Source organism: Canis aureus, chromosome 27 (genome assembly GCF_053574225.1).
Source record: "Canis aureus isolate CA01 chromosome 27, VMU_Caureus_v.1.0, whole genome shotgun sequence".
Taxonomy (NCBI): Eukaryota; Metazoa; Chordata; class Mammalia; order Carnivora; family Canidae; genus Canis; species Canis aureus.
This window is the reverse complement of record NC_135637.1, coordinates 33787426-33810626: the sequence shown is the minus strand read 5'-3', so window position 1 is coordinate 33810626 and position 23201 is coordinate 33787426. Positions and strand designations below refer to the sequence as shown.

General features: G+C 56.7%; 1 protein-coding gene across 4 annotated transcripts in view; it reads right to left on the bottom strand.

Annotated features, from left to right (window-relative positions):
* Nucleotides 1-6367: 6367 nt before the first annotated feature.
* Nucleotides 6368-23201, bottom strand: part of PPM1F (protein phosphatase, Mg2+/Mn2+ dependent 1F) — a 30819-nt gene continuing 13985 nt past the window's right edge. For 3 of the 4 annotated variants that reach the window (XM_077874566.1, XM_077874567.1, XM_077874568.1), the window contains 5 exons: nucleotides 20544-20746; nucleotides 19733-19921; nucleotides 16473-16616; nucleotides 11671-11764; nucleotides 6368-10483 (listed from right to left, as the gene is read on the bottom strand). In XM_077874566.1, coding sequence (XP_077730692.1) covers nucleotides 10131-10483; nucleotides 11671-11764; nucleotides 16473-16616; nucleotides 19733-19921; nucleotides 20544-20746 — 983 coding nt within the window. In that variant the 3' untranslated portion in view covers nucleotides 6368-10130. The remainder of the gene's footprint in view (nucleotides 10484-11670; nucleotides 11765-16472; nucleotides 16617-19732; nucleotides 19922-20543; nucleotides 20747-23201) is intronic. The other variant, XR_013365943.1, reaches the window with a different exon arrangement.

Here is a 23201-nt window from a genome sequence, read left to right as displayed (position 1 = left end):
TGACTCCCCGCACGGACGCCCACGCAGCCGGGCTCCGTCCCTCTAACACGCGCGCACACACACGCGCACACGGCGGCTTCCCAGCCACAGCGGGTGGTGCCCGGAGCTGCGAGTTCGGACTGGGGGGGGGGGGGGCGGCCTGGCCGAGTTGGCTGCGCCCGGCCCCTGAGCCTCTCCCTCCAGGGCCTCTGGGTGAGCCCCGGCCCCCCGCGGCCTCCTCAGGCTCCCTTGGGTCCTCCTGGCCCAGGGTCACCTCCCAGCACAGCCCCAGCCCTGCAGCTCCAGGCCCGGCCCTGCTGCCGCAGCCTCCCTCCCCACCCCGCCTTCCCTCTCAGCTTTCTGGACTCCCCCAACCACACTGCCCGGAACCCAAAGTCTGGCCTGAGCCTTTTTACTTTTTATCAAGGTGTGCCCCCAGGAGAAGGGGCCTCTGTCCCCCGGATTCTGCACTCCCAAGTCCAGACCAGCCGACCCAGCAAGTGCCTGTGAAGAACTGGACTGTTTTGGTGTCCTGAGATAACACTAAAGCTTTTTTTTCCTCCCCTTCTGATCTTAAAAGTAAAACATGCTTACCAAAATTTGGGAAAATACAGAAATAGTCATACAAAACCAAAATAGAAATCCAACCACCCAGAGGTAACGATGGTTCCAATTGTGGTAATTCCTTTGGGTCTTTAAAAGAAACTTTATTTATTTATTTTTTTAAAGTAAGCTCTACACCCGACATGGGGCTTGAACTCCACTCACAACCCCAAGATCAAGAGTGGCATGCTCCACTGACTGAGCCAGGTGCCCCCCCTTTGAGCTTTTCCTGTGTGTACATACACATTTATGCATAAGCTTTCATACACTTTGTGTTTTACTTTTGTCATTTAACATCATCTTCTCAAAATTTTCTCCTAATTTTTATATTTTTCTGGTTATTTAGATTCCCCCCCTCCCCCCCTTAAGCCTCCTAAAATTCAGGAACAGCATTTTAAAGGCTGAGTAAGATTCAACCCTATGAGCAACTCCAGCTGGTGGAGATCTGGGCTGTGCTCCATCGCTGGCTACAGTCGCAGCGCCCTGGTAATTGTGTTACTCCTTGTCCTCCCCTCCTGGTGGACACAGTTCTGCATCCAGACATGGGAATGTTTGCCCTCGTCCCAATTCGATCATGAATAGGGGCCTCGCTCATCCACATGGTGTCACCCTGTGGATAATCGATGACCTGGACCTCCCTAGGAGGTCCTCCCAGAGGACAAGGGGTTGGCAGGGTGGGGGAAAGTGGATGGAGGTGGTTCCTGGGTTCTGTTGTGGGCACCTGGGTGGAGTGGACAGTGAACCCAATCCCTAAGATGAGGCGGGGCTCACAGGGAGTGTGGTGAGTTTGGATACATTGAGTCAGAGTGTCCAAAAGGAGGGCAGCCCAGGGTGGCTCAGCAGTTTAGCGTCACCTTCGGCCCAGGTTGTGATCCTGGAATCCCGGGATCGAGACCCACGTTTAGCTCCAGAAGCATGGAGCCTGCTTCTCCCTCTGCCTGTGTCTCTGCCCCTGTCCCTCATTCTGTGTGTGTCTCATGAATAAATAAATAAAATCTTTAAAAAAGAAGTGTCCGGAAGACTTTCCAGGGCATTCTCTAGAAGCAGTTGGAGACCCATTGCTCGCCCACCAGAGGCCAGTGGTGGGGGTGGGGGTGGGGGAGTACTTTGCTTGCCACGGATTGCTTAGCAGCTCGGTGGAAGGGAGAAGCCAGTCACCCCAAGCATTTCACTAACACCTGTGTTAGGGCACCAGTGGGCGGGGGGAGAGGAGGAGAAGGGACACTGAAGTTTCTGGCAATTTATCATGACTGTCCTGTCTCCTAAGCTTATCACGCACAGGTCTCAGATGGTCTGAAGTGCAGCATTGTTATCAACTGAACCTCAGTTCAAAGAAAAGGGGGCACATGCTGATGGTCTCAGCTGGAGCTCTAGCTTGGCCAGATTTACCTTCCAACTTGGAACCTCTGCCTCTGTGACTCAGTGGCCCCTGGTAGGGCAATCAATGATGGCCCCTCCCCTCACTGCCAGAGGAAGGATCTGGTGCCCAGAGGGAAGAGAGACCCCTTAAGGTCAGCAGTGGGGGATGTATCCTAGAATTCCAGAGGCGGGGTGAAGAGAGTCCCCACCACTTCCACGTCTAAGTCAATCCTCGCTGCAGCCCTAGGAGGGGGTTGTCATCATCCCTGTTTGCAGATGAGAAAGCAGAGGCTCCGAGAGGTGAAGTTCCCCTGGCTGCAGAGGCAGGCTCGAACCAGGTCTCCGCTCCCTGCCCCTGCCTGCCACTCCACCTGCTTCCACAGGGAAGCTCCCTCACCTGTCTGCCTCTGCTGACACTTACAGACCTGGTGAGTTACAGCCTTCCTTCCGTGGATGTGGCAACACCAGCCTGGGGCCTGGCCTTCAGCTGAAGACACAAGATGCAGAGACTGTGGCTCCTGACCTAAGGGAGAGAAATCTAACTGCACAACTGCAAAGCACCATATCTCTATTGCTCGGATGACAAAAATAAACCCCCAGGAGGGCAGTGACCCACGCAAGCCCACATGGTCATTTAGGGCCAAGAGCAGAACAAGGCAACAACCTCGTCCCCTGTTCCTTAAAAGTCCCCCAAGAGTCAATCCACACATACGTTGCCCACCCCTGTGGGTAACCGAGGGAGTACAATCTGAAACCACAAGGAAAAAAATAAAAGGAGAAAAAAAATGAAGTCACAAGGAGATGCCATTTCATGTTCCACTGATAAAAATTTAAAAAACTGATGGAATCAAGCAAGTGCTGGTGAGAGTGTGAAATGGTGGATGCCCCATGCACTGCCGCCCGTATAGCACAAGGTCTTTGCACAACCCTTTCCGGGGGGTGAAGAGGCGGTGGCTGCTGCTGTCTTGCAATTCCTAATAATTTACCAAATGGGGGATCCCTGGGTAGCTCAGCGGTTTAGCACCTGCTTTTGGCCCAGGGCATGATCCTGGGGTCCCAGGATTGAGTCTTGCACCGGGCTCCCTGCATGGGGCCTGTGTCTCTGCCCCAGCCCTCCCGTGTCTCTCATGAATAAATAAATAAAATCCTTAAAAATTTTTTTTCAAACAGGTCTGCATTTAGATTTGCACAGGGCCCTGCAAGTCCCGCAGCCAGTCCTGCCTGGCGATCTCACTCCTCCATATACACCCTAGAGAAACTCTCACATGTGGGTACTAGGAGACCCATCAAGAATGCTCAGAGCAGCTCCATTTCTGCAAAAGGCCAGAGACCCACACAGCACGAATGAATCGGAGAAACAGAATGCTGAGTGACAAAAATGTGAAGAACGCACACAGCCAAGTCCTGTTTTCATAAAAAAAAAGACAAGGAAAATGAATAGCAGCGTGGTGGGTGCCTGGCTGGCTCAGTGGATGGAATGTGTGACCCTTGATCTAGGGGCTAGGAGTTCGAGCCTCGCGTTGGGTGTAGAGATTACTTAAAAATAAAATCTTGGGGGCAGCCCGGGTGGCCCAGCGGTCTAGTGCCTGCCTTCAGCCCGGGGCGTGACCCTGGAGTCCCGGGATGGAGTCCCACGTCGGGCTCCCTGCATGGGGTCTGCTTCTCCCTCTGCCTGTGTCTCTGCCTCTCTCTGTCTCTCACGAATAAATAAAATCTTCAGAAAAGAAAAAAGAGATGTCTGGGTTGCTCAATGGTTGAGCATCTGCCTTTGGCTCAGGGTTTATCCCGGAATCCGGGATCAAGTCCTGCACTGGGCTCCCTGCATGGAGCCTGCTTCTCCCTCTGTCTGTGTCTCTGCCTCTCTCTCATGAATAAATAAAATATTTAAAAATAAAATAAAATAAAATAAAATCTTGGGACGCCGGGGTGGCTCGGTTTGTTAAGTGGCCAACTGTTGATTTCGGCTCAAGTCATGATGTCAGGGTTGTGAGATTGAGCCCCATATAGGGCTCTGTGCTCGGTGGGGAGTCGGCTTGAGATTTTGTCCCTCTGCTCTTCCCCTTGCTTGCATGCTCGCTCTCTCTCAAATAGATAAACCAATCCTAAAAAAAAAAAAAAAAAAAAAAACCAAAAAAACAAACCTCTATAAAGATGATGCAGAGAGGTAGGCCCTCAAAGGCATACGTGGAGCTTTGGTATTGTTGGCCAGACCATTTGAGTTTGGTCGGTGGGTCGTAACGTATGCATTATTATCTAGGACATCAGTTCTCGGGCTGTTTAGGGTGGATACTCCTTATTTTGACGGGGGAAGAGCCCACCCGGGGGTGCTGCAGTCAGGATCAGTGGGGAGACCCGTGCGGCCCGAGCCGGGGACCCGGCACTCCTGAGGCTGAGCAGAAGCTGCTAAGATCCAGCTTCCTGACGTGAGGCCTTGGTTTCCAGAGAACACAGCGCTGCCGCCAGACAGTAAAGGTACTAGGTTGCAGCATGTGTACATATAGCTCTGACTCCAAGATTTATAGCTTTTGTATTTTATGTTTCATTTTCAGTGACTTTATATTGTCTTAGTCTCTGGGCAAAAGGTCTTTCATTTCAAGAGGTCTTCCTTTTTTGAAAAAAAGGTTTTATTTGAGAGCGAGCGAGCGAGCATGCGCACGAGTGGGGAGGAAGTGGAGGGAGAAGTAGCCTGTCCACTGAGCAGGGAGCCCGATGCGGGGCTCGATCCCAGGACCCGGGGAGGGGAGGTGGTCTCCCGTGCCACAGCCATAGTGGCCCAGGGGCCTGCCCGGGAGGAGCAGCAGAGCCACCGTGGCCGCCCGCACTGTGGCCAGAGCTGGCGCCTGCCCGGGGCCCTCCACCTGGGTGGGAGCAAGCCCACGGCTGCTCTGAGGAGGTTGTGCCCACTGCTCGGCCTTGGGCAGGCGGATGGCTGGGACTCCACCGGCCCAAGTGCCCAGAACTGACCCAAGATGAAATGTGGCTTTGTGTCTGGGCCTTGACTGTCCTTGACTGGTTCAGAACCTTGCTCTGGCCCAGACCAGCCAGACCAGAACGGGGGTGCCATGCAGGACCAGAAGGAGGTAGGTAGCTAGGTCTAGGACCTTCTGAGGGGGACTCTGGGGGCAAGGGAGTCATCGGCCCTCCCACTGGCTCCCAGTCTCCGTCTCCCTGGCTCTGCTGACGGTTGGGCTTGCTTCCCCAGGCCTCCCTCCCCTGCTGGCATAAGACGCAGTCCTGACCACCCCGCTTTCACCCTTCCTGGAGGCAGGCGGTTGTGTGTGCCAGACTTGGCCTCTGGGTGCAGGTTTGTCTCCCTCTGGCTGATGTCCCAGCCCCCACCCGCCATCGTGATGGGCTGGACTGGCAGGTGAAGGACACCCAGCTGCCCCAGAAGCCACTCAGCCCCTGCCTGCCTGCTGCCTGGCCCCTCAGGCCTCCCCCTCCCCCTCCCCAGCAGCCCCAGAGGGGATGCTCTCCTGGGCTCAGGCCTCTGAGCTCAGTGAGAGTGGGGTGGCGGGGGGAGTGCGGAGCCGCCATCTGGCTACAGCAATGAGATTCAGACACACGAGGCAACTCGTTTGTGAACAATCAAGACAGCATATACTTAAGAACGAGGTTCTGCTGGGCAGATTCTGCAGGGAGCTTCCAAGGAGGCGGAGGGGACCGGGCAGGGGGAAGACAGATGGGTGAGTAGGTGGGGCTGGGGGGGTGGTGCTCAGGGCCTGGCTCGAGCCCCAGCCCCCTCTCGGTGACATGATGGAGACAGATAAAGCTGCCTCCCTTGCAGAGAGGCCTGAAATGGGAGGCGCACAGAAAGCTCTCAGGGTGATTTGGGAAGGGACTAGAAGCTGGCCTGGCAAGGCCCAAATGTGGGCAAAGGCTTAGCTCCAGGGCAGGGCTTGGGAGGAGCGAGGGACACAGCAATCTGGCTAGCTGGTCCCAACCAAACAAACCCCAAAACACAAGTGCCTCCCTTACACTTTGGGGCCATGGTTCAGCAGTGTCTGCATGGAAGCATTCTGGATGTTTTCCTGTTGCCCTGGAGTCCGAGTTCAGCCAGGAGCACAAGAGAGCTCCTGGCAGCTGCTGGCCTGCCCGCCCCCATCTGAGTGTTCCGCTGGGAGGGGCCTCATGCTCAGGCTCCTGTGGGGTCCCCAGTGTTGTGAGGTCCCCCTGGGCCTTGCCCCTCTGCACAGGCTCACAGTGGCCAGACCCTCGGCCTGCTGGCACAGGGTGGCCTAGAGCCCAGGGAAGAGAACCAGGCTGGGCTGGCTGGCCAGGAGCAGGGCAATCTCCCCAGTTAATCTGCTGGCTTTGTGGGGAGATTGGTAGATGGCCCCCCAGGGCCCCAGCGGCTTTTAAACACACCCTGTGGACACTCAGGGGCACCAGGTGCTCAGAGGTGAGAGAACGCAGGACTCGGGCGTCAGGGTTTCAAAACTCGTGGTTTATTGACACTTGAGCACAGTGACCCCTGGGAGGAGACTGAGTTTCTGCCCCCACATCCTGGGACTTGGCCCTGCAGACAAGGGCAATGGCCATCCCGTCTTGGAACAAGACGCCCCTTGCAGAGAACACCTCTCCCAGGAGCCCTGCTGAGACGTGCAGAGATGAACCCTTGGCAAGGCTGGCACGGCGCACTGAATGGCAAAGCTCGGCGCATTTGGCAAAGCTGCGGAGCCTCGACGAGAAGCGCGGGCCTCCTGGGGCTGCCTCCCGTGGGCTACAGGCAGAAGCAAACCCAAACCAGCTTATTTTGCACGGGCCCATTGGGCTTCGGTGCAGCCCCCGTCAGGGCCAGGCCTAGACCCGCCCGGGCCGCGCCCGGGCCCTGGAATACTGCTGAGGTAGCCGGGGCACCCACGAGGGAGGGGGGCGGGACACGGGGCTGCGGCCCAAGGCTGGCTCCGGGCCTCTCCAGGGGGGCCTGGGCCCGCCACCGCCCCCCCTGCAGCGCACCCCTTTCCTAGTCCTGGGCGCGAGGACAAGCGAGGTCGGGGAGGCCGCGCACCCGGCCCCGCACGGCAGCAGGCTGGCAGCACGACTGGGCGCGGAGGGCGCGGCCGAGCCCTGCCTTGTCCCCGGGCCTGGCACCTGCTGCCCCCCCGCTGCTGCCTGGGCTCAGCTCCACCTGGGCCCCAGCTTGTGATCCACATATGGCGCCAGCGTCTGCGGCTCCTTTCTCTTCCAACCCACTTAGCTGCAAGAATAGACACTAATAATACTTCATCACCCCTCCCTGCTGGCGGTCGGGGGGGGGGTTCCCGCGGCACTGGCCGCGGCTCCCCAGGATGCACCAGGCTGGCCCCTGAACCTCCAGAATTCCAGGATCTGCCACACAAATCCAGCGCAACCCTGTACCCTCTAAAGGAGAAACTGAGGCCCAGGAAGGCTCCAGGACTTGCTCAGCTCACACAATGAGCTAGTGGCAAGGCGAGGGTTGGGAAGGGGGGCCCGGCTAGGGGCGCTCCTCGGACTGTGGCCTGAAGAGAAGGGGGACCAGGACTTTCAAGGCTGACCAGCCCCTGGTCAAGAGGGAAGAGGCCTCTGTGACTAGGTGCTTGCACAAAGCCAGCGTCTGTGCAGCATGAACAAGGGCGCCCTCAGCCCCAAGGCAAGGATGGGCAGCACCAGACAGCAGAGGCCTCTGCCAGAGGCGGGGTGGGCACTGGGACAAGCCTGGAGAGATCTCCTGGGAGAGCCTCGAGCCCGGGCAGGAGTCAGACCATCACGTGGGGGATCCGGGCCCCACGGGTGAAGCCGCACTCCTGATGGCAATCACGGAATAAGATTAGCAAAGAAATGAGAAAAACAGAAGCTCGTGCTTCCTCCATCTGCTAAGATCATGCCCAGGAGCAGCCAGGCTGGTGGTGAAGGGCAGGGCCACGTGCCACCTCCTGCCGGCCCTGAGCCGGGAAGGGCCGAAGAAGGGCTTTGGACCCCCGGAGAGCAGCAGGGCCTTCCGGTTAAGTGGGGCAACACAAGGTCACTGTTGGCTCCTACCAAACCTTCTTGGAATTGTGGTGTTTAAGGTACTTCCCATCATTTCCACGGCACTGACCCCATCATCCGAGCAGCTCTATCCCTGCTGTGGGAGTGAGGGGTAAGCGCCGAGCCTGCGGGTGGCACCTCACTGCCCCACTGCCTGCCCTGAGCTGGCTCCCTCCCTTCCTGCGTCAGGGTCCGCTTGTCTGGGGCCTGGAGGGGGGCATCTCACCCACTGCCCTTCCCTGGGCTGAGGGCCCCCGAGGCTCCCACTGTCCGCTTCCTCGTCAGCAGGGCTCCCTCTGTGCACGCGATCAGGGTCCTCCCTGCGCTCTCCTTGCTGGGGCCTGGCTACTGCGGGTGGACTCTGCGGACCTCCTGGCCTGGGGGCTGGTGCCAAGCTCCCTCCTGCTGCCCACCTCCCAGCGACATTCTCTAGAAGCCTCAGCTCAGCTACCTAATGCTCTTCCCAGGCCTGTAGGCCTGGGTCCTCCCACCAGAGATCCCTCTCTCATGGCCCTTGACCTCTGCCTGGACTCCACCTAACCTGCCACTTCCAACTTGACACACATGCCATATCCGCCTCACTGGATGTGAGCAGCCAGGCACCTGGGGTTTCGTGGCTCCCAAGCCTCACCTGCCCAGAGCATGCTAGGGAATGTGGAGCCCTCCCTGAGGCGGTTAGGCTGTGGGCAGAGCCAGGTGGCAGAGGGTGACAGCCATGGCGAGCGGGAGACAGGAGGGTTTTGGGGGCTGTGGGGCAGGTGAGCGGGACAGGCTCCAAACCAAGCCAAAGCCCCCCAGCCTGCTTCGGACTTGCCAAGGCCTCTTCAGCGTGTTTCCCAATGAAACCGACTCGATTACTAACACAAGACATTCTAGAACATTCCAGTCAAACGAGGAACCCGCTTCAAGGAGCTCAGTCCCTCAGCCTGGGCACCAACCAGAGACATGAGACATGAGCAGCAAGGCCAAGGTGTGGAGGGAGGCTGGCGGGGCCATGGTCACCCGGAGCTCCCGGAGGCCCGTGGTCTGGCCCAGGTAGCACAGCACAGCCTACGCTCTTAGGGGCTGCTTTGCTAACTTCCAGCAGCGAATGGAATCATGAGAAGTGGAAAGAACTCGTCCGGGAAGAATTCTAGCCAAAATCATGCCACTAGAACAAAATAAATCCTGCTTTTGTAAAAAACTGAAGCATGCCTATTAGAATCCGTCCCAGGCCCGGCGGGTCTAGCCTTACCTAAAGCTGTTTAAGGCACTTGAATGGCTTATTAACACCACCTGGAAAAGTGTTTGTTTCAATCCTGATTTAGGAAAAAAAAATTCAGTAATACTGCAAAAGAAGTTTCTTCAAAAAAAAAAATCAATACTTAAGTTTTCTAAGAATAAAATAAATGCTAAGCTCTGCTTAAGTTATATGACACAACAGGTCAACTTGGCACTGACAAAACAAAGGCAAAAACCTGAAATACTGCTTCTGAGTTAGACTTCCCTGGGGGGGAAAAAGCCCACAAATAAAAAGACACACGTGTCATCGTTCTGACCTCCCCCTCCCTGGGTGTGCGCGGGATGGGGGGGCAGGGGGGCAGGGAGGCTGGGGGCCGTGAGCACCCACTGCAGACCAGATCCCTGGTGCGCCTCCCTCCCCAGGGGCCGCTCTCCCCACTCGGGAAGCCAGCTTGGCAGGCCAGGCCCAGCCAGGCCCATCTGTAGAGACTGGGGCCTCCCAGCCGTGGCCAGTGAGGAGCAAACGAGAAGCCTGAGCCAGGCGCCCAGGACACGCTTGGAAATGTCCGTCGCTCCTGGGTCTGCCCGGGGACTCACGTGCAGCATCCTGCTGCCCCGGGCACAGGCCCAGTGTCTTTGGTCTGGCTGTGGCCCGCGCTTGTGGTCTCTGGCCCTGCCCCTACCCAGTGGGGCTGGGAGCAAGAGCTGCTCCACTTCCTGGGTCATCTTCTCTTTGGTGAGGTCTCTTCCCTAGGCCTCCTTTGGGGATCCAGGCCACCCCACTGCCTGCCCGAGCGGGGCATGAATAACCCCACCACCCAGTGCAGTTCCCCAGACACCAGGATGGACTGATGCGAGCAGGGGGTTCGGGGCCCTGGGGAAGCACTGAGGATGGCACCCGCCTGCCCGCCACCGCCTGTCGGGTCCTAAGGCATCTGAGGGGAGGGGTGCGGGTGGGGGCAGGGGGCCTACACCTCCTAGCTGCTCTGCGGAGTGCTGGTCTCTGGCTGTGAGAGGCCAGAGGGCACATCCCCTGTCCCCTGGGCCCCGCCCTTCAGTAGGTCTCGGGGGTCCCTGAGGAAGACCACCATGACCGTGATGTTGTCGTGGGAGCCCCGCTCCCGGGCCGCGGCCACCAGCTCCTCGGCAACCTGCAGCCCGCTGCCCTGCTGCCGGGCCAGGTGGCTGTGGACGAGGCCCGCGACCTCCTGGTGGGGGACGACGTCGAAGAAGCCGTCGCAGGCCAGCAGCAGGTAGTCCTCGGAGCCCGTCAGCTCCCGAGAGGCCGAGTCCGCCTCCCCTGACACGTAGGGCTTCTGGAACACATCCCCTGGGCACGGGAGAGAAGGGCCTCATGTCAGAGGGCCGGGCTGCCCGTGGCCGAGTGCATCCCAGCGGGCCCGGGCCTCGCTGTGGCCACCCTGCTCCGACCCCTGTGTTCACCGTGGGGGCAGGTAATTTCACGTGGTGCTAAGGGCTATGAAGAAAACACGAGAGGGCAATGTGGCAGGCTTATTCTGCTGTCCAGAGGGCAGAGTTAGAGCCCAGCTGGGCCAGAGGTCAGCTCTACAAACGGCCTTTTCACTTCCAGCGGAGCCGGGCCTGGAGTCAGAGAGGGCAGCTGGCTGAGGTCGAGGGCCTGCTGTTCCTTGTACTCACGTCTGCAGGTTCCCTTCCTCTCAGGCCCCTCTGCCTGAGACCCCAGATCCCATATGCTAGCAAGTCCCATGGGGGTTACCTTCAAGGTGAGCCCGGAACCCACCGTCCCCTCCTCACACCTTGCCCAGGCCCACGGGTCCCCTCCTTCTATGGGTCCCCTGCCCTCCAAGCGTGCACCAGACTGCTCCGCTCCCTGACGTGGAACCACCCGGGGGGCCCCCCTCCGTGGAAGGAGCCTCCGCTTGGAGAGGCTCACCTGCCACCTCCCCAGCCCTGTGTGTCCAGGGACCCAACGGTGGCAGCAGAGGGAGAAGGGCTGTTGGGCAGGCACCTGTGGCAGGAAGGCCAGGAGGGACAGGTGCCACATGGGGCTCGGCAGGAATGGAGTTTTAGTACCTTCGGGGAGACGTGCGGCTGCTGAGCCCTAGGCGGGGGCCCAGCAGCCATAGGATGCTGGGAAAATAGGCTTGTGGGGGACAGGAGGCTGCTTCTTTTCCTTTTTTTTTTTTTTTTATTAAGAATCAGGATGAATGGGGGGCAGGTAACCAATAATCTTAAATTATAGAATATTTGTAAATGACCTTCTAGCACGTATAGCAGCTATCCAAGGGTCTCCTAGGAGGTTTTTCTGGGGAGCTGTTTTAGTGGGGAGATCACTGCTACAGCTTAAACCAGGAGGTGGAAGTTTCTGAGGTGTCTGCACGTGCGCTAACTTTACCAGAGGCCCCTCGCAGTCTGATTACATGGCCCCACAGGCCACAGGTGCTTTAGCAGCCCAGGACGCGACTGTCCCCTACAGCTGGGTGACCCTTGGGCCTCAGACAAGAGGCCTCCGTCTCCCGCCCCTTGGCTCCTTACCGATGGCTCTGGACACGGCCAGGGTCCCGTTGACTCTCCAGCAGTCCATGTGGGACACGAAGCCGCCCAGCGCCTCAATGCGCTCCTTCTCATCCTGTGGGGGAAGCCAGAGTAGGGGCCGGGGTGCACCCGCGGGGCAGGCTGCCCAGCGTGGCTGTGCGAGGGGAGCTGCAGCTCGTGAATGATGCCCAGAGGAGGCATCAGGACAACAGTCAGAGACCAGGGAGACCTGAAGGGTCTCCGGCTGCAGGAACAGCCACCTCAGTTACGGTGCAGACATGGACCACCCGCGGCCACTGACCCCCCGCTGCCTCACCTTTCACTCAGGATACTGTCCCCTCATTGCAAGCCGCTGGGACAAGAGCACAGAGAGCAAGCCTGTGCTCCGTCCTGGCGACCTGCCAGGGCTGGATGAAACCTGACCCAGGCCCTGTTCTTTCTCAAAGCCCTTCCCCCAACCCCAAGTGGAAGCAGCACCCACCACCAGGGCACCAGCCTCCTCGGCTGGGAGCTTCCCACGCCCCCCGGGACAGTGTCTGCTGGCAGCCCAGGCCCCTCTCTCTGGGACCACAGATGTGGGCCCTTCCACCTGCAGAGGGGCTCCGCGCTGATAGGGACCTACTGCAGGGGGAGGGGCACACTGACACCAAAGGCTGGGCCTCCCATGCGGTTCCAGCGGAGGCTCCCGCACAGGAGGCAGGACAGGACCTGACCTGCCTGCACTGCTCCCTCTGGGCCGGAGCACCCACCGTGGTGTGGGCGGTGCCAGAAAAAGGCCGAAAGGGCCATGAATGTGGGCAAGGAGGAAGGAATAAGCAGGTGGAAGGGGAAGAGAGACTGGCAGGGTCTGGGGAGAGGCAGGTGGATCCGCGCACATGCAGAGGCCTACGGACCTACGGACGGGAGCAATCCCTGGCCTCCGGCCTGATCCCCACCCCTTGGGGACTTTGAGGAGCTTCGCACAATTCAGAGGGCACCCCCAACCTGCGTCTGTAGGAAGATATGGTTTCCTACACACTCCAGCCCAGCACAGCCCACTCAATGTCCGCGAGGTGGGGCCATGGCGAAGGGGTGACAGAGGGTGAACTGTGAGCTGCCTCCGGGGCCCTCTCACAGCCGGGCTGCACAGCCCCCAAGTCCACCTCTGCCCCCTGGGAACGGGAACTCCTGGACACCGCCGCTCCCAGTGGGAATCTCCCAGCGGGTCCAGTGCTCCCTGGCACGCTGAGCCTGCAGAGGCCGTCCAGCCAGGGGGCTCAGGCTTTCTGAGCCGGCTGTGGGGACAGGGCTGGGCTGAACGGGAGGGCAGAAAGGTTGCTGGGTCACAGCTCCTCTGTGGCCGCCGCTGACGGAAGCACCTTTGCGAAACCACTAGCTCAGGCCCTCGGCTTGATGGGCCAACTCCGTCTGTGAGCCAGAGAGCAGGCGGCCGAACCAGGCCTCACTTCTCTATCCCAGCATCCCTCCTCCCACTCACTCCCTGTCCTGACCCTGGTTTTCTCCCTCTACCCTCATGCTGCATCCCAGCTGCCTACCCCATCCCATGACTCCCACCTGTGTCACCATGCCTGGCCCAGGACTAGGGGATCATTGGACTTGGGGCACCCCTATCTTGGTCTCCTATCTCCTTGACACCCACCCCTCAGCTGCCTTCCCGCTCATCCTCCCCACTGGCCCGAAACAGCTTCTCCACGGTCGAGCTCAGAGCTGGTGGCCAAGTAGGTTCCCACTAAGGGCCATTTCCCACCCAATCTGGATTTTGAGGCCCTACTCAGCTGGGCCTCTGGTCCCCTACTTCAGAGAGGCGACCCTGTCCAGCCATTTCCTCTCATTCCCTCCTGCCCTGGACTGAGTGGCCTCACTCACCTGAGCACTTCTCAGGCAGTGGCCTGTTCCTCCTGGGCTTGGCTGGCAGTGAGGTCAGCTGCACAGCCAATGTGACCGGCACTGCACTCGGCCACCCCCAGGCTCTCCTCCCAGGTTTCCATCAGGCTGTGCTTCCCTCCTACTTCTGATGGCACATGCCCGCTCTCCTGCCACACGCTCCCCCCCACCTCCCACACACCTCAGCTCTGTGAGCATGCAGCCCCCAGGCCCGCAGCCCCAGACCTGCCTGCCTTCACAGGGTGTCTTACCGACCCTGCACTCATAGGTAACACCCCACCTCGTCCTCCCTGGCCCCTGGTCCCCTGACTAATGGCATCACCATCTTCTTGGATAACCAAGGCCCCCTCCCCATCCTCAAAAACCTGGATTCTTCTCTGTCCCTCCTGAGGCTACCTTGACAGGCAGGTCCTCCCCATTGCTGGCCAGGAGACTGCAGTGGCCTTTATTGTTACCCAGCTCTCGGCCTACCCTCCGGTGGTCTGATCATTCCAGAAGCTTCCAGAGATTTCTTATGAAGTTCCTAACACAAGAGCAGTTTCTCAGTGGCTGGTCCTGCCTAAACCTACCCTTTCCTTCTGGACCCTATGCCTGGCCTATTGGGGACCACCGACTGCCAGGATTTGGCTCCTGCTCCTTCCCCTCTTTGGCATCTCCCGGCACTTTGCCCACTCCTGTGGCTTGTGGCTGCCCGTTACCCTGAGAGGTGCTAGGAGGCTCACTGCCTCAGTAAACTCCTGGGTGCTGTTTGCTGGCCTGCACTGAATCCAGACAGCAGATCCAGGCTCTGTCCAGACAGCAGCAGACCAAGGTAGAGTGCCATGGGGTCCCCACATGTACCTCACAGCCGGTTTTGGCAGCTGCCAGGCCCTCCCTGCAGCTCACCAGGTTGTCACCAGTTTCCTACTCTCGTGACCAATGTGGTGATGGCTGCTTTTTGTGGGAGACTGTTCACCGGGTCTTTGATTACTTCTCTGTGTGGGTGACAGGCTAAGCTTGGGATCACAGGGCTCATTAGCTGGGCATAGCTGGCGGGGTCAAGAGAGCTCTGGGATCTAGTCTCTCCAGCCATGTGGGGTGCATATTAACGAGAGAACAGACACTTTGGCAGGCTTCTCCCATGCAAGCTGTGGTCCCAGCACCCCACATGTCCCAGGCAGCTTGATTCTTATCTCCCGGGAACCCCGTTTCACAGACAGGTGCTCAAGGCTGAAATGGGTAGAGCCAGGACCAAGCACAGCTGTCTGGCTGCGCTCTTTGTGATGCTGCTACACTGCAGGGCTCAGGCAGTGCCTGGGAAATGCTGCCCAGAGAAGGCCCTACTGGGCTGGAGAGGAGGCACACCAGCAAGCTTGCAGGGGTGCAGGCAGGAGCAGGCCAGGCACCCCGAACAGAGGCTCGTGCCTAGTTCTGACTTAGACTGCATTTCACCTGACTGCTTGTCTCAGGGAAGAATGGTCCACCGGGGAGCAGGTGCCAAATGCCTCAGGGCTGCAGTGAGGGTGGAGGGACACAGGACAGATGCCACTTCTCAGTTGTGTCCTCTGGGCAAATTACTTACGTCTCTGAGCCTCAGTCCTCTCCTCTCTATGGTAGGGAGAACATATGCAGGAGCTGAGGCCAAGGAAAGCTGCGTTCCCCGCTGTTTTAGGGATCACTGCCTGACACTCCCTGCAGTACTTTCCAAATCCAGAAGCCACAGAAGGACAGCTCCAGTCGGTTATATAAAAGCCAACGTGTCTACAAGGCGAAAGCCCATAAGCAAAGACCAAGTGGGGGGCTATGTGCAAACTGCTGTAGACAAAGTGCTGACCTACAAACTGATAAGAACAATAGCAACAGCTCCGGAGACAAATGAGTCAAGGACAAGAACGAAGGGCTCTCCAGAAGGGCAATGTAAATGATCTTCAGTGTTTGAGAAGGTGCTCAGTCTTGGTCCATGAGACAAACGCAAACTGAACAGCCGCCTCCCTTCCCCTCAGACTGTCAGGAGCCGATGGTTCGGTGGGGCCGTGGGCAAAGGGACTCCCGTGGCCACGCAGCCTGAGGGGAGCAGTGTGGCAACTGTGCCAGGACCACAGTTGTGAACACTTGGACCCCTCCGCCCCACTTTTAGGAAGCTGCTCTGTTAACGTGCTGCACCCTGAGCAATGAAATATCGTACAAAGCTATTCACTGCGGTGTTGCTCCTAGCACAGGGACTGAGGGAGCCTGGATGTCCATGGACAGGAGTCCAGAACGGAGCTCTGCGGAGCCCTACGGAAGGGTGGGGGCGCTGCCGGTGCTGCCGTGGAATGCCCAACCACGTGGGGATAGCCGAGTGGGGACAGGGCACGTGGGCGTGCCCCAGGATGTGATCTCCTGCTCTCCTACTTCAGGAGACAGGCAGACTGGACACAGAGGAATGTCATCCTTGTGTTCAGGTGACGACCCTGAGGCTCAGACAGTTGAGTGACCTCAAGATCTCAGCGTAGCCACTACCCAATGAAGCCCCAAGGCTGGTTCCTTCCTACCTGGCTCAGCATCACCTCCTCCCTGGAGCCATCCCCCATAGCCTAGGTGGCCAGCTACCCTTGGCCCACCCGCACAAAGTGTGGGACCCAGCACTCAGACCCTGCTTCCCGGGCTGCCTGCTGGGCAGAGGCCCCAGGTCTCCCCTGCAGCTCCAGGCTCCATGCCACTGTGGTGAGAAGGGCTCACTTGGGACTTTTGGCTGTTAATGCCTCAAGCTTTAGGGGACCGCCCCTCTTCAGCCCCAGACACTGGAGTCAGAAGGGCCCTCCCTCTGGAGGAACACCAGGAGCTCCCTAGATAGATGGTCCAGGGCCCCTCTTACTTCCTCACCCATCCGACCAACTGCTATTGTGCAGTGTGACAGGGGGCTGGGGATGTCCCAGGGATAGACAGAGGGGGCTTACCTGTCGCTCAGGCCTGTGAGGCTCCATCAGCTTCACCACCTGTCCCTGCTGCACCAGGATGACCTGGGAGTCCCCAAGCCAGGCGATGTGCAGGGTCTTTCCCACGATGAGTGCGCACACCCCTGTAGTGCCGCTCTGCAGCCGCTGCAGGGAGAGAGGGGAGCGGGTGGGCTGGGTGCCGGCTCTGCGGGCCCACGCCTGTCTAGACGGACTGGCTCCTGGAACAGCGCTCAGCCAGGTCAAAGGAATGAACTGGTAAAGCACACTGGGGCACAGGACTCTCCCACGCCGCATGACAGGAGAGCACATCCTGTGTGGTCCCGTTTACATACAACTCTAGAAAGCACGCACTCTATCATCTGTAATGCCTGAAAGCAGATAGGTGGTTGTCCTGGGATTAGGTGGGCAGGAGGGTGGGGTGACAAAGGACGGAAGAAACACTTCGGGGGTGATGGATATGTCCGTTACTGTGGGGAGGGTTACACAGCTGTAGACACATGCCAAAACCTATCCAACTATACACTTTTTTATGGAACCAACAGCACATTGTACACTTGTAATATGCACAATGTATTATGTGTCAGTTATATCTCAATAAAGGTATCTTTTTTTTTTTTAAGATTTTATTTATTCATGATAGTCACACACACACACAGAGAGAGAGAGAGAGAGGCAGAGACACAGGCAGAGGGAGAAGCAGGCTCCATGCAGGGAGCCCGACGTGGGATCCGATCCTAGGTCTCCAGGATCACGCCCCAGGCCAAAGGCAGGCGCTAAACCGCTGCGCCACCCAGGGATCCCTCAATAAAGGTATCTTAAAATACTAGCAGCCTAGTCTAAATACCTGCTTCAGAGAATCACTATTCTGGGAGGTGGCCCGGAGCTCACCGCCCGGGGTGACAGTGGCCACGAGGGCTGAAGCACCTCAGTGGCTCCTGCGTTACAGTTTTATTTATTTATTTATTTTTAAAATATTTTATTTATTTATTCATGAGAGACAGAGAGAGAGAGAGAGAGAGACAGGCAGAGAGAGGAGAAGCAGGCTCCATGCAGGGAGCCCGACGTGGGACTCGATCCCAGGACTCCAGGATCATGCCCTGGGCCAAAGGCAGACGCTCAACTACTGAGCCACCCAGGTGTCCCTCGCTTTACAGTTTTAGATGCTACACGGCTTTCTATTAAGATGCAAGTCTGGCTTTGCTGATTTCTGCGGGAGTATGTGCTCAGAGCATCTGCTGTACACCCCTTTCCAAGTGTCCTTACGAGCTATGTTGACTGGGGCAGGTCCTTTAAGCTCTCTGGGCCTCAGTTTCCTGATGTCTAAAATGAACACAATTTTAGTAGCCACCTCGCAGGGCTGCTGGGAGGGCCCCATGGAAGTTCTGCAGGTAAGGTTCAGTGGGTGGTAAGTTCACAGAGGAGGGGTCAGATGTGTTCTTTCAGAAACAAGTGCCTCATCCCTACGTGGCTACAATTTCCGAGGAAGGAAACGCCCAGCAGACACCAGCAGCCTGCCAAGACCTGAGTGAGCAAGGGGAGGTGGGGCCGTGTATTAATCATGCGTTTTATTTTCTCTCTTTTCTTCTTTATTTTATTTCTTAAAAATATTTTATTTATTCATGAGAAATCCAGAGAGAGAGGCAGAGACACAGGCAGAGGGAGAAGCAGGCTCCATGCAGGGAGCCCAATGCGGGACTTGATCCCCGGACCTGGGATCACGCCCTGAGCCGAAGGCAGATGCTCAACTGCTGAGCCACCCAGGTGTCCCAACTTTTCTTCTTTAAAAAAAAAAAAATTGGGGGGGATCCCTGGGTGGCTCAGCGGTTGAGCGCCTGAGCCTGCTTCTCCTCCCTCTGCTTGTGTCTCTGCCTCTCTCTCTCTCTCTGTGTCTCTCATGAATAAATAAATAAAATCTTAAAAAAATAAAAGTTAAAAAAAATTTTTTTTCAATATTTTTAAAATTTTTAAGTAATCTCTACACACACTATGGGGGTTGAACTCACAACCCCGAGATCAAGAGTCTCACTCTTCTGACTGAGCCAGCTGGGTGCCTCTACTTTCTGAGGCTCTGACAAATTAAGGTACTTACTAATCCTGGAGAGAGTGCCCCTCCCAGGACAGGCTGATCCTTAAAGACAGCAAATGTCTGCCCCGAGCACACAAACTTCATGCATGAGCCAGGCAGCCGGTGTGAACCCATGTTCTCAGCCACCTCCTCTGTCTCTCATGCCAGGCTCCTTCCCCTGGCCTGGACAGCTGGGGGCAGCCCCAGTAGCAGAGAGCCCATTGAGGTTATTCAAACTATCCAATCCTTTTTTAAAGAATGTTTTTAAAAGATTATTTGAGAGATGGAGAAAGGAAGAGAGAGAGCAGGAGTGGGGAGACAGGGCGGGGGAGAGGGTGAAGCAGACCCCCGCTAAGTGGGGAGCCCGACACAGGGCTTGATCTTAGGACCCTGGGATCATGACCTGAGCTGAAGGCAGACATTTAACCGACTGGGCCACCCAGGCGTCCCGAGAAACTATCTAATCCTAAACATACCTACCCTGCCTCGCCCAGGCCTTCCTGTGAGGCCACCGTGAAGGCTCCGGCCATGCTGTGTTCTCTGCCTCCTGACCAACCCTGGTGCCTCCCCATGTGGCCCTGTGTGGTAGGGTGTCTCCTCTTGGGCACTGTAACAAAACTCCTCTTTCAAGGTGGTGTCAGTGCCTGTCATCTTGCCATACCTAATTGAAGCAGAATCCTGGGCACATTTTAAAATAGGCTGCCCAGGGGCAGCCCAGGTGGCTCAGCGGCTTAGCGCCACCTTCAGCCCAGGGCATGATCCTGGAGATCTGGGAGTAAGTCCCACATCGGGCTCCCTGCATGGAGCCTGCTTCTCCCTCTGCCTGTGCCTCTGCCTCTCTCTCTCTCTGTGTCTCTCATGAATAAATAAATAACATCTTTTAAAAAAATAAAAAATAAAACAGGCTGCCCTTCCCTGTGAACCCTGCACACCCACCAGAGTGGGGCAGGTCCATGTCGCTGTGGGGCCAGGCATGCTGGACCAGAGGCAAGCCTGATGCTGCTTTTATTCAAATGAAAGACAAAAGCCCCCTTTTACTGTAGGAATGAAGAGACATGAGGGCCAGCAGAGTTTAGTGAGGACCTTCTAACACCACCAATCGCTTTGATTCCTTTCCCTCTGCCAGACGGGCCTCTCTGATGCTAATGGCTACTGGCCCACAAACAGCATGCGAGGCCCGCTCATTGCTTCTTACCTCTCGCTTGGCTTTCCAGAGAAACATCTCATCGGTGCGCCGGAAGGCTTCTCTGAGGGCTCCCGCGGGGTCCGTGAGCAGCTCCGGCTGGCGGGCCAGATTGGTGTGCACGTGCACGGCGGCGTACTGTGCAGCGTCCACCCCTCCGTGACCATCGAACACGGCGAAGTAGGCTCGGTCCACGGGGTCCTGATGGGGAGTGCAGTGGGAGTCACACTGACCTTGCCCCGACCAAGGCTGCCACCCAGCTGGAGGCTCTAGTCTGCGGGTGGAGCCCAGGCACCGCCTGGGGTGGGTCTGGGAAGAATCAGCATGGCCTGTGCCATCAGACAGGTCATCCTGACTCAAGCACTTAGGAGCTGCAAGATTTGCAAAAGGGCAAGGCTCCAGAGCTTCGGTTCACTTTCTGTAACGAGTTGCTGGAGCACATAGAATGAGGGATGGTGTAGCAGGTGGCTCCCAGCACCTGAGACAAAGCAGCGTCAGAACCATGAGTCTGGGGTGAGTCCTGGGGCCTCCCTTATGACAGACTCAGGCAGATCCTTCACTTTCCTCAGTCCCGTAGCTGGGAAAGCAAGGTGGCTGGTGGTTGCTCTGGCCCAGAAGTAAGTGCTGGGGCAACGAATGGGGCCTCCCAGACCCCCGATGAAGTGCCTGGACTCATCAGGTACCTTGGCCTTCAGGGGACAGCTACAGGGATCACTCCTGCCTCAGCTCTGGCTGGCAGCTCTGCTCGGAACCCCCACACAAGGCCTCCTAGCCTGCTCCGACTGGGGCCCGGGAGGAGGAGCACTGGAAGTGGAGCACTCACCGACAGGCCGAAGAGCTGATTGAAGGCGGGAAGGCACACATGCCGGTCCTCCATCTTGCGGCGTGTATTCCGGATGGCATGCATGGAGACCAGCCACTGCCGCTGAGGAACCTGGGCAGTTGAGGGCACCTGCTTCTGCCACTGGCTGCATACTTCCCAGAGCTGGTTAAAGCAGCTTCGTGCCAGGCCCTTGGCATCCAGCACTGATGGGCGTGAGAGAGGACTGTTAGGGAAGCACCAAGGCGGGCCAGCTGGGCCCCACTCACTCGGCCTGCCCCCCTTTCCCTGTGGCCCCTGTGGCTCTCCAGACAGCACCCACCATAGGCCGGCACAGGCCCCACCAAGCCCATCACCCCCGGGCCATTCTGAGCGCACCAGCCTAGCAAACTATGCATGACGGTCTGGGTCATCGGCACTGAGCACAGTCTGGTTTGGCAATATGCACAGGAAGGAGCCTCCCGTCCTACAGTGAGCAATTCCACTCATGGGAGCCCACCCCAAGGAAACAGCCAGAAATGCAAAGATAATTTCAGAACAAAGTACAAAATCATTTATAATTGCACGTTAATTAGAAGCAATATATATCCAGTGACAGAGTAAATTATGGTCTATTCTCTTGATGAAGAATTAAGCTGCTATTAAACATGATTTTCGCAACTAAACAGGCAACTGCCACACGGCCCAGCAACTGCACCCTTGGGCACTTATCCCAGAGAAATTAAGACTGTGCTCACACAGAAACCTGCGCGCCCCAGGGTTCACAGCAGCTTCACCTGTAATAGGCAAAAACTGGAAATGGCCCAGGTGTTTTTCACCCTGTGAATGGGTAAACTTTGGTACATCATGGCACGGAATACTACTTGCAGAAGGAAGGAAAGAAGAAGCTACTGGCACGTTATAGACACCTGGATGAATCTTCAGAGAATCAAGGCGGAGTGAAAAAAAGCCTATCCCCAAAAGTTATGTACTCTATGATTCCATTTATAGGCATTCATGAAATGACAAAATTATAGAAATAGAAAAGATTAACAGTTGTCAAAGGTTAGGGATGGGGCACAGGGCATTAGGGTGTCCATTAAGGATAACCTGAGGGATCCTTGTAGGAGGAAATTGTTCTGCATCTTGATTATGTCAAGATCCTGGTTGTGGGGATGCCTGGGTGGCTCAGAGGTTGAGCGTCTGCCTTTGGCCCAGGGCAGGATCCTGGAGTCCCGGGATAGAGTCCCACATCAGGCTCCCTGCTTGGAGCCTGCTTCTCCCTCTGCCTATGTCTCTGCCCCTCTCTCTCTGTGTCTCTCATAAATGAATAAATAAAATCTTAAAAAAAATCTTGGTTGTGATATTTTACTGTAGTTTTTAAAGATGTTACCATTGGGAGAAACTGAAAGGATGCATGCAATCCCTCTGTGTTAGCTCTTACACAGCATGTAAGCCTACGGTTATCTCCAAGTTTAATGGGAAAAAATTAAAGGGTAAAACAAAAATGGACTTTTGTAGAGCGTGAGAGCATGTAAAATGCTGGTTGCCATAATAAGGAAAAACATTAAGAAAAAAATGCAATGGGAAAAGAACAGAAAATCCCACATACAGTTTGATCACAAGGACATGAAAAAGCCTTCAACTGTTTGGATCCAGAAAATAAAAGGCAAGAAAAGCGTACAATCGAAATGTCAGCAGTGGGTGTCTGCAGGTGGTGGTTCTACAGGTGATTTGTTTTTTTCAGAATACTTTTATGGCGCTTTCTCAATTTTCTGTGACAAGTGTGAGCCCCAGATGATGGTTTCAAAATATGTCCATAAATTCTCTGACGGTTGACTGGGAGCCCAGTTCTCTCTCTTGAGCATGGGCCTTAGCGACCAGCTCCTAATAAACAGAATGCAATGGAAGTGACCATGAGCTGCTTCCTAAGAGGCGCTAGGGCTCCCATCTTACACATTCTCTCTTCCTCCCTGTCTGTCTCTGTCTCTGTCTCTCTCTCCATCTTCCTGGTGAATCACTGGCCCTGAGGGAAGCCAGCTGCCATGGTGTAAGGACGTACGCGTAGCCCTGTGAAGGGTCCACATGATGAGGGAGTGAAGCCTCGTGCCAACAGCCAAGTGACTGAAACCCTTGGAAATGGAAGCTCTGCCCCACTGGCCACAGGCCCATGACCATGGTCTCGGGAGACCCGGGGCCAGAACCACCAGCTCAGCCGCTCCCAAATTCCAGCCCCACAGAAACCATGCGATAAGAAATGTTTGTTTTAAGCCATTAAATTTTAGGGGGCATTTGTTATGCAACAACAGGTAATAGCCCCTAAAACACACACGCACACCAATCCCAAATCCTACCTAAACCTGCCTTCTAAAGAAAAGATTAACAAGGAACAGGTCCCAAGGAATGCTTAGGTGGCAAGCCTCGGAGACTCAGGTCATCTCCACATACTAAACCCTCCTGGGAATCTTGGTGGCCCAGGTGTATGAGGCAGGTACAGGCACGTCAGGCCAGGCATCAGAGGGGGATTTAAGGGCAGACCCCCAGGAGAGCTGCAAGCCACACTGGAAGGACTTGCGGGGGTGGAAGGGAGGTATTGAAAAAGGAAGACCTCTGGCCCGAAGGTGGAGGCCACAGAACGAAAAGAGAAGGGCAGAGGCCAGGGGAGGCAGAGAGGGTCTGTGA